At 27.4% G+C, this 16,152-nt stretch overlaps 1 protein-coding gene across 4 annotated transcripts in view; it reads right to left on the minus strand.

Moving 5' to 3' along the window:
• The window catches only part of LOC142318978 (uncharacterized), a 107,087-nt gene that overhangs the window by 36,509 nt on the left and 54,426 nt on the right, over positions 1 to 16,152 (minus strand). For 2 of the 4 annotated variants that reach the window (XM_075355717.1, XM_075355716.1), the window contains one exon: positions 12,151 to 12,243. The exons of the other annotated variants lie outside the window; for them this stretch is intronic. In XM_075355717.1, the coding sequence (XP_075211832.1) occupies positions 12,151 to 12,243 (93 nt within the window). The remainder of the gene's footprint in view (positions 1 to 12,150; positions 12,244 to 16,152) is intronic. 4 annotated transcript variants of the gene reach the window in all.

Below are 16,152 nucleotides of genomic sequence, written 5' to 3' on the forward strand. Positions count from 1 at the left end.
TTTTCTTGTCTCACAAAGACCTGCAAAACAAGGTATCACATGATCATATGAACCATAGAAATTGTTAAGCTGCCCCTCCCACCGCCTGTACTGAAGGCTGAATACGCGCTGTGGGTTACTGAGTTAGCCTCTCTTATCGGAGAGCATTTCCAAAGAGAGAATTGTGACAACTCAAATAACAAAAAATTAAAAGGTGAGCATACAACAACTATAATTTTGGCTTTCTGAAACAAAGACATTGTTGGCCGCCGATTTCGGATTGGGCAATTTAAATTTAGTTTGAATTGTATTATCTATCTTATCTCATCGAGCTCTTTAATATGATATATTAAATGGCCATTTGTCCAGTTTTAAATTTTTGAGTTGCACCCTAAAATCAAAGAGTGAAATAAACATTCATTGAAGTAGCCCATCAGTACATGAAAGAATGTCACAAACCGCATACAGTTATCTCAATTATAAAAAAAGTTACACAGGGGTGTAAGTTACTTTACAGCCAGTATATATAAAACATGCATGTTGTAAGTTAAAAATATTATTTTTTATAAATGTATTATCTGTTTTATACTGACAAAAACATTAGTTTTTTTTTTTTAATAAATGTTAAGTAAAAAAAAAATATATTAAAAAGTAATGATTTAGTGCAATAAATAGCTGAAAACTGAATAGAGATATGTGCAATAGCAATTATATAGAATCATGTTTAACCTTCAAATGTTAAACATGATTAAAACCTTAGTGTGATAGTACTAATTGTTTAACAAAATAATATTTAGGCTGTGAGCAAAAAAAATTCTCTAGTTATTATTAGTCTTTGTTGTTTTTAGATATTAATGTGAAGACAAATACTATGGTCTTTTCTGCATTCACTGTAATGTTTTAGAACCTATTTGTAAGGCAGTTCAAATGTTACATATTAAACAAATATAAAATTTTTTAATTTTACTTCTCTTTTTTTATTTTTATTAAAACTAAGTGCAACATTGACATCACTCAATTATGAGTTTCTCTTTATTTTTTTGAAAAATGACATACAGTAACATTTTCATTTACAAGTATGATTTAGAATAACATCAGTAATTTATTTTCAAGATATTATTTATTTACAATTTATAATTTCACATTTTAATTATTGCATTTGTATGTTTACTGACAGTAACAAGATCATTAACAAACCAATATCATTTTCATACATATTGCGTTCGGAAAGTCGCTGTCCAGAATGCTTCAGAATTATGTGGTGCATTCTGTTCTTTGATTGCTCTGCGGGTTCAATAGGCGATGATCAGTAATAAACCAAGATATCAGTTGTTCAGTTGTGACTGAACAACTCATTTACCATAATCAATAGTTGCAAGATTGTGAGAATTCTTTCAGTAGAATGTAATTTTCTCATTGAACATGTCTTTCATGAAGGTGATAGGGAGGGTATATTAATTCACAAATACACAACTGATATCTCGACAAGTAACCCCCTATAAATTACAAACAATCTGCACGCAAAGTGAAAATTGGAGTCTAGATTAACATCCAATTTTAGAATGCGCACTGTGGGTCTAATTTTTTTTTTTAATTTAGTTAATAGCGATTGCTATTGTCCTGTTTTAAAAAGTTTTACTCCTCAGTTAACAGAAATGGAAACAGATTGAAACATTTGCTTTAGTGTCGTATTGATGTTTGTTATTGCAATATCCTTTTCTACAAAATAATGAAATAGAAATACAAAATAATAATTAAGAAAGTTTTGTTATTACACTTCCATAATTCCAGTGCACAGCAACTTTTTGAACATAGTGTAGTACACTGCTGATTTTCACAAAACACTGCTTCTGTTGTGTGTAACCTTTGAAACTCAACATAATTACAACACCCTATATGTTTATTTAATTGTTTTTAATGTATTCCAATATTTTTGCATTCCTCTACAGTTTTCACCTTCATAACCCCTGCATTAACTAAACTTAGATGTCTTAATACAACACAGTCCACCAACCAACCTAATTACCTTTATAAGATTTTGCCACAAATTTCTCTTGATATCTACTTGCCTAAAAAATTTCATCATTTTATAATTTATCAACTCACCTAATTTTCAACATCCATCTGTAAAACCACATTTCAAAATCATCTTACTATTTTTTCAACTTACTGTTCCTATTATGCACATTTTGCCACCATAAAGTGCTGCAATCTACAAAAGCACTTTTAGAATTATTTTTTCTAATTCTTAAATCCATATATATTTGATACTAGCAATCTTTTCTTTTTTTTTTGAAAAAGTGTGTTGTGCTAGACTGCTTTTGATCCATATTACTTTTTCAATCTATGTATTTTTTCTAATTTAGGTGATAAAATTCTACAATATTCAAATATTACATTCAATACAAATTATTTAATCCCTTAACAAAATTTCTATAGCAGTTTTATTACTTCTGTATTAGTCTTATCTATTTTCAAATTGAATCTTGTTCCTAGCAATTAAAAGACAGCATGGATTCAATTTTGAATTTGTATCCATGCTATTAAGAATTTCTTTTGGTTTATATTCCAAAAAAAAGTTAAAATGATTGGAAGAATAAAACATTTTACCCCTCCTCCTTGGATAGTTACTCTACTCTCAAAGTTCCCCTTCAATATCTGAATACAAATTAACATTAACAGAAGATTTTACCCCCGCCTCATACTTTCTTTAAGAGCTTGCATTCTTTAATTTTCTAATCTTATAACAGTAACACAATTCTTTTGAAGATTGTATATAAATCTTATTTTCCTTCAATTACACCCCCAATTTTACATAAAATTTTAAATATTTTAATCATTCTCTATTACCAAAAGCCTTTCATACTAACAAATGTCACGTAGATGAGTTTATCTTGCTTATGCCTACCTTCTAAGATTAGCCTACTGACCTCCTTATGCCTCTCCTCTTTCTTGAAAGCAAACTCACAATTCAAAAAACTAATTTATGTTCTTTATTTAGTAATAATCCACTTCCATTTTGAGGTTCATGGGTCAAGAATAAATCTACCTGACAATTTCTAATAAGATGAATGGAAACTTCCCTACATTTCGGTAGAATTTTATGTGTATTTTTGGTACTTCTTCACTATATGGATGTCACTTCAAAATCTTTCTCTTAGAAAGTGAATGCTTTCAATCAAGAACAGTTTTTATATTTATTTCATAATGCCTTTTAACCTGGCATAACCTAGCATATAAATTAAAAATTGTAATCATATTGGCATATAACTGCATCTTGAACACAACAGTATTCCAAGTTTAAGCACAGATATCATAATCAAATTAAGAATCTTTTAATTTTTATTATTCAAAAGATCTTCTACAATATTGCCAGTTATTAACTTATATAAAATTATTTATGCTAAAGAATCTAAAACATTCAATTTAAAAGTAGAACAATCCAGATTACAACGATACAAACGTATACTTAATTGAAACTCGTAACGGTCAAATGTACCTGTAAGATGATGACTAATTCACTTTATACATTTTTCTTAATACACACAAGCATTTCAAAAATAAGTTCATTAGAAGGGATTATGTCAAATAGATAATACTGTATAGGAATAGTGGGATCTAAGTTAAAATTTTAGGAGAGAATGGGAAATAAGCACAAGTTTAAGATTCTTTGCAATTAAGTTACAACAAACTGATTTAACTGGTTTTAGAATAAATAGCACAATATCACTTAATGCAAAATTAGTAAAAATAAAGGTAAGTGAAAAAGTTAATATACTTTCATGTATAATCATGGAAGTAAGTCTACAGCTTGATTGAATGTTATGAAGAAATTCTGCTCATTGAAACATGAAATATTCCTAAGATTATTGATGATAACAAGAATTTACTTCATAACTGCAACTGCTTTACAATTTAAATATTAAGAAAAGTGTAAAAAGAAATAAAATAATTTTATATTATTGTACATATATGTTTTATATTATTATATTGTACATAAAAAAAAGTATATACTCATATGTATGTTAACTATGTATATAAATAACACTTCCTTATAAGCAAGCTTAAAACTGGTATATGTACTATTATCAGTAAGCCTACAACAGTACTGTATACCCTGCTTGGTCACTACAATTCCAGTAGCATTTCTTAAAGTCGCTGTTATACATAAAAAAAAACAAAAAAAAAACACACGAATAAATAAGTTTTAAAAAGTACATAAATAATGCCAAACTGAAATGTCAAATTAAAAACAAACTACCAAAGATTTACTAAACCTTCATCTAACAATTTAAAGAAGACTAAAATTAACATTAATGTATTATCGTTAATCCAGGTACAGGTAAAGACAATTTGAAAAAAGTTCATTTTACATTCTTTAATCCTATTTTAACTTAAAATATCTATAGCATCTGCAACGATTCTGCATGTATAAAATGCAAAGAAAACAGGAACCTGTTTCTTGATAAAAATACTACAAGGAATGCAGAGAAAACACATGAAGATGCTACTATTGAAAGTGAATAAAAATATTTAAAACTTGGGGAACATGTATTATTCTTTCGTACTAATTGATAAAAATAAGGAAAGGAATGAAAATAAATAATGAAAATAGAGTGTGAGCTAAGGCTCTCTGAAATAAGACATACGTTTTATTTACTTTAATTTTCCAATAAATCTTGAATTCCTATGAAAAAATATTACACATATCAGAATGTCATCAGGCTATATATTATTATATAGAGGAAGATCTACATAAAAAGAGAGCTTTTTACATACATAAAAAAGTAAATAAATAAGCATACGGTTCAAACAAAACACATTTTCCTTATACTAAAACTGGTTACAAATATAAATATGTATAAAAGATATTTGTTATTGTAATAGTAATTAATGCAGTATTAGATTATGGTACAGTCTCAACACTTTACTAATCAACATGCCAGAGATAATAAACAGGAACAGTTGTTTTTCTTATTTATACTAAAAACGAAACATAAATGTCACTGAATTTTTAACCTGCAAAAAATTATCACAGAAAAATCTACAAGCTCACATCTGGTTAACAAAAATATGTTCTATTTTTAACTATCGCAAACAAAATCAAACCAATAACGATCATAATTTGCAATAGAATTAACACAAAGAAATATTCTACGTTCAATTCTATAAAAAAATAATTAAATATTTATTTATTATTTCCACTGATAAATTATACATATTTCAAGTACAATTTAACACTTCTTATAAAGGTAAATCTGTTACCTGTTCATAGGACAATACAAAAATAAAGTACAAAAGATTCTAACAAAACTAAATCTTAGTTCACTAAAATTTATATGCTATTCATGTAGAAAAAAATAATTCATACAGTATAATCAATATAATTTTAATCAATTTCTTAATTCTGCATACATCAGTAATTTTCCTAATATCTAACGTTTGTAGTTTTTTTGCCAATTTTTATAGAGATAATTTTAGTGCTTTTCGATATGCTACTCTGTTTACTGTAGGAATATTCTTATTTCTTGTTACACTAGTTAATTGCATATATTTATTTTTTCAATTCATCAGAGTGAAATTTAAGCGATTCTAATTGAAAGGTTTACATAATATTAAACGATAGTGGAAAATTATCCTTTTTTTTTCTTAATAATTTTCAAAATCTATTTTGAAGACATTTTAAGATATCTTTTATGCAATTATAAGTCCAAACCCATGCAGTAGTATCATATGTCACTATGCTGAGAAAAAAGGCAAAGATCACTAAGAAAATATTCTATATAACTTCACAAGTATGCAAAGTAAACAAATATTTCGTTTTCTTAATTATGTATTCAATATATATGGAAGTCCCATTTAATGTTAAAATCTATATTTATTACAAGGTATTATAAGATTCATCTGTAATGCCCCGCCTTGTTAATAGTCAATTCTGGCAGGTATACTATCTTTGTATATTCCAAGTTATGTAGAAAGTTTAGTAATATCGAAAATAATCTGGTTATTTGAATTTATTTACTTATTTTTTCTTAATTAAAAGCAATTATTTTTGTTTGTTTTAGCTAAAAACTAAAATTCAAATTTTCTTAATTTTAAAGACATAAAAATATAAAAAATTATCATACATCATGAATGAATATCGAAATCGGACTCAAAATTATAATAACGGTAAGCCTTGAATCAATACAATTAAACTAATCATCCAAATTATAAAATATCTAAGTGAACAATTAAATAACTAAAAATTGTATATATCTACTTTGTCTAACTCTCCAACTTGCCTTACAACAAAAACAAGAAATAATCGATCATTTCAGGTAGATAGATTGATTTCTTTGTTTAATTTGAATTTAACCTTTCTGCAAATAATTAAGATGGCTTTGAGAAATATAATATTTACACAAGATGTTAATGAAACTGCAAATGTTCTGATATTATCTGGGAAGGCCAACTATTTTACACATTTTTCTTAATACACACAATATTTTTTAAAAATAACAGACAGATCAGTTATTTTCAGTTAGATAAGATCTTACTTGAATATTGGAATGTAAATTAAAATTTTCTGGGAAGAACTGAAAGATAAATACAGCTTAACACTCACTACAAAACTGTTAAATCACAACAAACTGCTATCACTGGTACTGATTACAATAATTTATTGGATAATGCCTACATGAGGAGTGAAATGAATTACTACCAATATTTTAATGTTAATCTACTTGATATATATAAATATATATATATTTTTTAATTTAAAAGAAATGAGAATAACCTAAAATATTTAACAAAAAAATGAATCCAGTTTTAGAACCCCTAGGAAGTGCAATTTCATAACATAATGAATCAATTTTTATCATAACATAAGACAACATTTCCTGTTAATAACTCTATGAAATACACATAAAACATGATGACTTTTCCTGTTAGATCAAATGTTACTAATAAATTAAAGATAAAAATTGTGACACGATATGATTTACATAAAAACTAATTTTAACTTTAAAAAAATATTTTAATGCTGACTTGTCAAAGGGATATTAATAATTAATATTATTTTAGATCTGAAAATATCATATTCACGTTTAATTTTAATGGAATATTTATACTATATATTAAAAACCTACCGGCAGGCACTAAATCCAATTGTAGCTATTGATAACAATGAGAAATGATTTTTCTAATATAGTGTAAAAAAAAAAAAATGAAACCTGATTCCAATTCAAAATACCTATAATCTTTGTAGGTCTGTCTACAAAGATTATCAAAGTAAGAGTCATTAAAGCTAGTAACAGTATTGTGCAAAATGCAATGACATATACAACTTTAAGTTGTTCAACTGATGAAACTTTCTGGAATATTTTTCCCAGTTTCTTTGGATTACAATTTAAAAGCCTAAGTTATCATAACTTTTGATCAATTAATAAAATAAACATGTAGAAAATTTCTTTAGAAGTAAAAATTTATTCCTTGTTATTCTAACAGCAAAGGAAGTTATTTATTTTAGGGTACAATTATTCACCTATAAAATTATATTATTTTTTCGGTTGTGAAAGATATTCAACAGGTTCAATAATTCTATAATGTAATAATTATATACACATTATTTTTATAAATTACTTTAACAAGTTATAAATAATATTTACATAAACAGTATTTTAGGTGATGGGCTGAAATTTTAAACTACTGAATTCTAAAGAATTTTAGTAAGTCTTTTAATTGTTGTTTTTGGTCAGAGTCTTTTACACTCCTAGCTCACTGATACATACTGATCTGTTGCAGAATAAATCTTGTAAATGTTTCCATATTTCAATAAAGCATGATATTTTGTTATTGATGGTTTAAAGGCAAAAATTATATATTCATTTTAATCATCAGCCTTAAAAAAGAAAAATCAAGAATTGGGAAATATACAATACAAAGTTAAAAAATATATGTTTTGGGGAATAATTCGAACACAGTATTCACAATAGTCTAGTTTCTTTTCTAAAATTGCAAAGGCCTACCAATAATATCAATACAGCCTGATTAATGATTCAGAATTTAATATAAAATGCTAGTGGTTTTACATATAAATTATTCCTTATTTTTACTATCTTTGTATGTAAATATTATTTATTGCTATTTATTATATTATGCATTTATTTCCAGAAAGTTTATCACTTACTTGATTATCCATCAGTCCTCGGCAGAAGGACCTGATTGTTATCTTATTTTGATTATTCCACAAACCAAACTGTGGTTAATTACAGTGAATATTTTCTGTTAATTTTTATTTTCTTATAACTTTTTATTCAGAATATATATTTAGAAACTTTGAATGATTTTAGAATTCTGAATTTTATCTATGCTTATAGAAAATTTCTAATGGTTAGTATAACTGTTGAGAATGAACGAACTGTATTTAAAGTTGTAGATCCAGATTTCACTGTCATGAAATTTTCTCATCTAGTCAGTATAAGAGAGACTAATTTTACTAACACTAAAAAATTAGTAGGATAAATGGTGAAAGTTTATTGAAATCGATTTATTTCTATTTCTGTAGAAAATCACAGAAATATTCTAGTAAAACTTTCTGTAAGAACTGATGGTAACCTAAGCGTAAATGTAATTAATGAAACATTTTTTATTTTGATTAACCTTTCTCTCATTTTTATAAATTCTTTTATCAAAAAAAATTTCAATTATATAAGATTTTCTTTTTTGGAATTTAATTTATATGTAAATTTTAATTGTAAACTGGATCATTAAATACACAAGTAGGTCTGAAAAGTTCCTGAACTAAATTTCTGTAGTTGATACAAGTAGCGCCACCTCTCTAACAACAAAGGAACTGTGTAGTACGATATCTGACAAGTGTGTGAACAAAATTTCATCACTCCAGTCTCTCAAGTCATATTTGGCCACATATGTTGTGTTCATGTAACCTTGTGCTTGCGCGCACAAGTTCACATAACACAAGGTCGCAGAGATAAAACTCTTTGAAACTCTCTTGTCAACTTCAAAAATCTTTTGCTGAAACTTATTCTATGATGAAACCACATCTCATACTACAACATGCACATGGTGGAAGCTATTTAGATGTAGTATAGGAATCTTACTGATGTGCCTTTCCCTTATAGAATCCAAATATTTCATTAATTAAAATTTTATTGGGCTATAACTCTGAAACCAAACATACCACTTATATCTCATTGAAAAGTCTCAGTGAGGGCTTATTATTATAGTTAAGAAAAAGTCCAAAATCCAAATGTTTTGGATTTTGGGCTTTCTTTGGACCACTGTATTGCAATCAAAAGGAGAGGTACACAACTAGATATTACAACAGTCCTAAATCCAAATTTCAACACTCATACAGCTAATTGTTTTTGAGTTATACGAGATACATAAGTATGTACATACAGATGTCACGCCAAAACTAGTAAAAATGGATTCAGGGATGGTCAAGATTGGCATTTCCGATGAAATTTGAACCAATATTTCCTTGTACAAAGTACAAGAAAGTAAAAATCAATCGCCAAAAGGTGTGCTTTCGTTTCGTTCCACACTTCTTAATCGAAGAACAAAGCAGGTGCTTTGTTCTTTGGTCTCTTGCGCTCAAGACTTCGTTAAAACTGCCGATAGCGACCCGAATTTTTTGCAAACAATTGTAACTGGGGATGAAAGCTGGTGCTTCATATATGATCTGCAAACAAAGCGTCAATCTGCTGTTTCATTGAGTCCTGGAGTACAAAGATTGGCGAAAGTCAAGCAGAAAAAATAAAGAGTGAATACAATGTTGAATGTATTCTTTGACTCAAAGAGCTGATTCATCATGAATTTGTTGCAACTGGTCAAACTGTGAATTCTAAATTCTCTTTGGAAGTAATGAAACACCTGATGTGATGCATTCGTCGAATCTGGCTCAAGTACCAGGATCCGGGCAGTTGGAACTCTTGCACGACAATACCCTGGGTCACACATGGCAACAGTTTTAACATATTGTTACACTGCAAATTAAATCACCGTCTTATCCCACCCGCCCTAATCACTGGACTTTGCTCCAGCATACTATTTTCTGTTCCCGAAACTCAATTTGAAGGAAAGACCGCTTTTTTGACGACATTCCGGTCATCCAAATGGCTTGCACCAAGCAATTGAAGCGATCCCGGAGTCATTTCTCCAGAGCGTTTGATGGGCTCTACTGGCGCTGCAACAAGTGAGAAGGGTTCTATGTAGAGGACTGATGCAAGTAAATTCATTTATCTATAAATCTGTATTTTTATTTAATTTAGTTCAGAAACTATTCAGACATACTTTGTACATCTACTGTATTCAACCTAAAAGCTATCCAATGCACTTACTTGTAGTAGTGAGAAATATTTCAAATTTATCAATGTAAAAAGTATAGAATGGACTTGATGCACATATATGACCTAGTATTGATGTTAACAATTTATTATAAAAGATATATAAATAATTACATTTTTAAACTATTTATAAATAAAAACAAGTACAAACTTTATGTTCTTCTATTTGTTATTCTTCAATAACAGGTTACTTGATATTTGAAGACGTTTACATTGTATTATATCAGTTTATTTGTATTTGTAATAGGCTAACAATGAATGGATACATAAACAGTCCCTAGCAGAACAGCAAACTACCCTGATACTAGACCTTACTTCTTGTATTCCCTGGATAGAAACCATAAGAATTATCTAAGCTTCCTGCCGTACCTTGTAGCCACGACTTTATTGGCATTTAGTGAAGTAGTAAATAGGACTAACTTGTGGCTAATTACAAACTAAAATGGCAGAAAAAACCAAAATGGTGGCTGTGATGTCTACCAAGTAAAACTGGTTCTACTATTCCTTAGTCTAATCTAAACATGAAAATTTGCTCAGCAAGTAAATGCCCTATGTTTCTAGTAATCACATTTTTAATCTTGCAAACTCCCAGCACACAAGAATCACTCATTCGGACATGACTGTAACTATATTTGTAACAGACATTTTATCCTGTAAAAAAAAAAACAAAAAAAAAACAAAAAACACTTGTATAAATCATTCATAGTGATGAATTACATAACAATACATTTACCAATTTTAATTAACTAATAAGAAGTGTTAATACCAACACTTAATTACATATACTACACAAATATTAACTTACAAGTGAATATTTGATGAATTTAATTCTCAATAGTATAGTGTTTACTATTTCTTTACTCACATTAAGCAACTTTCTTTTTTAATATCAAACTCTGTAAATTTTTGTGAAATATTTCCAATAACCTAAGCATTTGACTTTTTTTGCTTATAATTATGGTTTTTTTTTGTTTATGTAATTATGTGGTCAAATATTTATATATAAAACACTTAACCATCAGCTGCATAGATCATATACAAAAGTTTTATCATTTACCACACAAATTCAGAGTTTAATACTTATCAACACTGGCTAGGCTTCACGACAGCCAATGATTGCACTAATATATAGGGTCAAGACAATCTTTCAGCAGGAATAAATAAAATTTAAGCTTAACTTGAAGAGAACATTTGATCATCCTCTTTCTAAGGTTATTTCTTTAAGAAAAACTGTATGTGCATTTTAAATGTTATTGAAACTATAATTTCACAAAACTAAACAACAATTTTAACTACTAATATTAATTTTTATTACTAATAATTATACATAAAAGGAAGGAAATTAATTATTATTATACAGACTGTTCGTTTTAAGTGTGCTACCATTAGGATTACTGAAACTGTAAGTGTAACAAAAAGTTTTAAATGAGGAACTACACCTATTTTCCCCAGCACATTATTTTATAATTTTTTTCCCAAATTAAACTATTCATGAGCTACAGGCTCTCAAAAGTAAAAAAACTGTGTGGTGAAATTTTATAGGAAAAACCTCTAACCAAGGAAAAAACCTAACCAAGAGTAGAAGCTTTAATTTTCCATTAAAAATAGTGGCATAATTATGGTTCTATTTCTGAAATAAAGCTGATCACCACAATGGAAACAAAATAGGTGATTTGAAAAATGTCAGTAACATCTTTAATTCTCAAGTTCCCTACTTAAAAGTTTTTCATATTCTGCCAGTTTCAGAGGTCATAATTGGTGGCACACTTAAAATGAACACTTTGTATTAGAGTAAACTGCAACTACAATTCTTGCTTACTGAAAGCAAGTAGATGCTCCAAAGCTACACGTAATTTGTGAAGTTCTTGACACAATGTGTTCTCCAAACGCTTTACAATCCACAGAGCTGCCACTGCAATAGATATAAATAGGTAACAACATTTACAAAATAACAAAAATGTGAAGTAAAGTAAAACAAAAATTCTTTTTCTACACTTGCATAACATAAGAAGTTACCATTGAATGAAATTATGAAATAGTACTTAGAATAACAAATCAGCAATGAATTACAATAACTACAGATGTATATACCAGTAAGTACTTGTTAATATCATTAAAATTAAGTTACTTTTAATAATTCTTTCTTTGTTAGCATACACTTATTAATGGCAATTTACAATTATCAAAGAAATAAATATAAAAATTAAACTAGCAATTAATAATTACATTCAACAGTCATTACATTTTACTATGTCCATTAATATTAGTACAGCAGTAAATTCTTAAAAATAATAATAGAAATAAACATTAAATGAAAACTGTAATAAAATTATGCTATGTAAAATAAATCACAATTAAGAATTCAATTCTATCAACATCAAAAACATTACTACTTTTTTTTTGCAGAAAAATAGAAATACACAATCGACAGTAAAACAATGAAAACGTTTTCTATTGAACATAACACAAAAATATCTAGAAAGCAACATATGTAATCTGTTTCCATCTGCTGTCTATCTTAACTGCATTCAGAAAAAACTGGATGGTCTCAAATTAAGCATCTCAAGAAAAACAGTCCTAAATTCCATAGGTAGTAATGGGAAACTGTTGGCACATTAGTGATTTTTAATTAATTTTAAATTTGAGAAAAGGATATACAAGACTGCAAGTAATGCACCAGTGTATAGGAGATAAATATTCACCTTAACTATCATAACTTAACTTTCTCAAAACTAACTGATTATCAGATAGTTTGGACTGTTCAAAACTAGTAACTCTTGAAAAATGAAGTCACGTCTAGGTGTTCAACGTTTATTCAAAACAAGGAACTACTACAAAAGTAAGAGAATGGTTTCAATATAATTTTGAACCTAAGAATGATTTCAGATGATTATATTCTACAAAAAGATAATCTGCCCAATCTTGAAAGAATTCTGAGTGAGAAGGTTAAAGATATGAAAAGCATGGTATTCAAGCAACAACCTACAAATTATTTGTAGAAATAAGAGATTCTAATTTAATATATGATGAAATGCCTAATTATTAAATTAAAACATCTGTAAATAGCAGAGGACAGGGAATTTTCATTGAAAGTAATAAATTACATGTTTACAATCGGATCTGTTTCGCAGCATGTTATTCAGAATCTTACAAACTAGTGCACTACAAATACCATTCTATTCCTAACTTTTATCTAAACAGATGAATCTTGTAAATCTTATGATTATACACATGAGAAGAAATTTAAATAATTAAAAATTATTTGGGAATCAATTCATGACTTTTAGTAATTTGGATGTTTTATAAACTAATAAAAAAGAATAACATTATATAAAACAAACTTTCAAAATTATGCTATTTTTAACAAACACTCCATTTTAACTTGAATAATGTAAAAACGTTTACTTGATATCAGGTAATAAATAAATGAAGTGACAATCTAAAAAAAAATTAACAATAAGTATGAAACTGAAATATATAAATAAATCTGTTCGAATACGGCTAAACCTAAAAAAAATTAAATGGTTAATGGTCAATGGGTTCTAACTACCCTGATGAGCAATTCCTCTTTTTCATGACGTAACCTTCTTTCTTAATCTCGATTCCTTTTTTCTACTATCAGTTATGTGAGTATATATCAGTTATTTATGCATATGTATATAATTTATGTATATATCAGTTTTGTAAGTATATTCCACACACTGGCAGATCCTCCATAATGAGAACTTTAATGCTCAAGGGAAAATATCCTTGGTATTATCTAGAAGGGAAGCTACTAGCACAGCGATTCAAAATTCTGTGATTGCACAATATCAATTGTGAATGGCCGGAGTACCGCTTAGGTCTTTGGCATACCTATTTATACAAAAAAAACTCTATGGGTGTTGAGAGATGTATCTTGTAACCTATATAACTGTGAAGACTAATCTAGAAAAAAATTTGGTAACATTCATTGATAAATACACAAAATTCTGAAATCAAGCTATTACATCATTTCTTGTTAATTACACAACATAAATCTCTGCAGTATAACATAGATATCAAGAACTCTTACACAAATAGAATTTGAATGGGAATTGGAGCCTATAACTTAAAAAATTATTTTTTAAAAGAGAATTTTTGATGTTAATTTTTCTTTTGAAAGAGAACAAATATTATGTGTACCTTGAACTCTTACGAGTTCTCAAGCCTGAACAATTTTTTGTGCAACGGAAGAAAGGCTACACTAAATAAATAATAAATAAAAATTTGTTTTAACCAAAAGGATATTTTCAAAACTAATTTAAAATACTTATTTTTTTTTCAATCAAAACTTAAAAAAAAAAAAAAAGAAATACACTGAAGGAAGTATAATGTTCTGATCGATTATTAAATCTGTGCAATAATGATAAAGGATTTCTTTTACTCTATCCTCCCTGATGGATTGGGAAGTAACTAACATTTTACATATTACTGTGTTGACATTAAAATTCGTTATGTTTTTACAATTTTTAAACATTAAGTGCATTACATTTTATTGGTTTTAATTTTTTCAAGATATTAAATAGTTTTGCAAAAATAAATCGGCCACTATTCTTATAACCTTAGGAATGCACAAATTCAGTTGAAATTTGATGTGATGTTATTCATAATTTCTTTAAAAAATTTATTGACAACAGATTAATAATAAATTCTTTCTATGGGAATATATGTAGTATTTAATGAATCATTGCAGTATAGCAAATTTATTCTGTACATTGATGCTAGATATTAAAAAAATATGAAAATAATATAATTATAAAATTTTAATTAGGATAATTTTCTTAAAAATAATTATTAATGTAAAAATATCTTATGACTAATGATCTAAGAATTAAAATAACAGTTAATGGGCATAATAATTATTCTTGTGCAATTAGAATATTCCAATTAAAAGAAAATTAGAGGGAGAAAGAAGATGAACTTGTTCTGCTTAGTGTTCCATACATTCTGTCCTATTCACCCGTTACTCTTCTGTATATTACAGAAGAGGTCAGCCAATTAAATAGAAAGTCTGGGAATGGAGAGTTGAGTTAAATGGTGAAAGGTTACACTCCTGAAGTAGGACAACCAAAGCAGCTTAGCTTTCCCTATTTGAAAGATTACAATCTACGGAACAGTTCTCAATAGCTACAGTCAGAAATTATTCAATAAGAATACATACTTATGGTGAATGTACATTTATTTAGTTTAAAGGCATTATTAAATAAAAATAAATGAATGTAATTACTAGTTTTTTAGTAACTGAAAAACACTTTCTTTAAATTATTTTTGTTTTCTAATTCACCTTACTTCTAAAATACATATTGCAACACATAGCGAATTATATCATGTAGGTTTAAAAATGCCATTATTTTCATATATGTATATATATATATATATATATATAAAAATGTATAATTATTTTTTTAATGTCTAAAAACTATGTCATTCACAAGCCTATAATACTTAGGTAAAGTAGTTAATGGCATATTAAAATGTGACTGACAAATTGTATAAATTCAAGTATTAGAAACAGAGCTTATTTTTATTATTTATTTTTAATAGTCATAAAGCCTGTCTGTGATTAAAGGAGTATATACTACATTAAATAAGCATATTGCAACAAAAGAATAAATAAATTTAACATTTTAAGAAACTAAAATAATTACTATAGCAGTTTTTAAAGAAAATAAGCATGTCTAAAGAATTAATGCTTTACAAACTATTACAAAAAAGATTAAGTTATATACCAAATTAAACATTGTTTTTTCTGTGTTATTTTTAACAATCAATTTATTTGAAGAAAATCTACAAATTATGG

The sequence above is a fragment of the Lycorma delicatula genome, chromosome 2 (genome assembly GCF_047948215.1).
Source record: "Lycorma delicatula isolate Av1 chromosome 2, ASM4794821v1, whole genome shotgun sequence".
In the NCBI taxonomy this organism is placed as follows: Eukaryota; Metazoa; Arthropoda; class Insecta; order Hemiptera; family Fulgoridae; genus Lycorma; species Lycorma delicatula.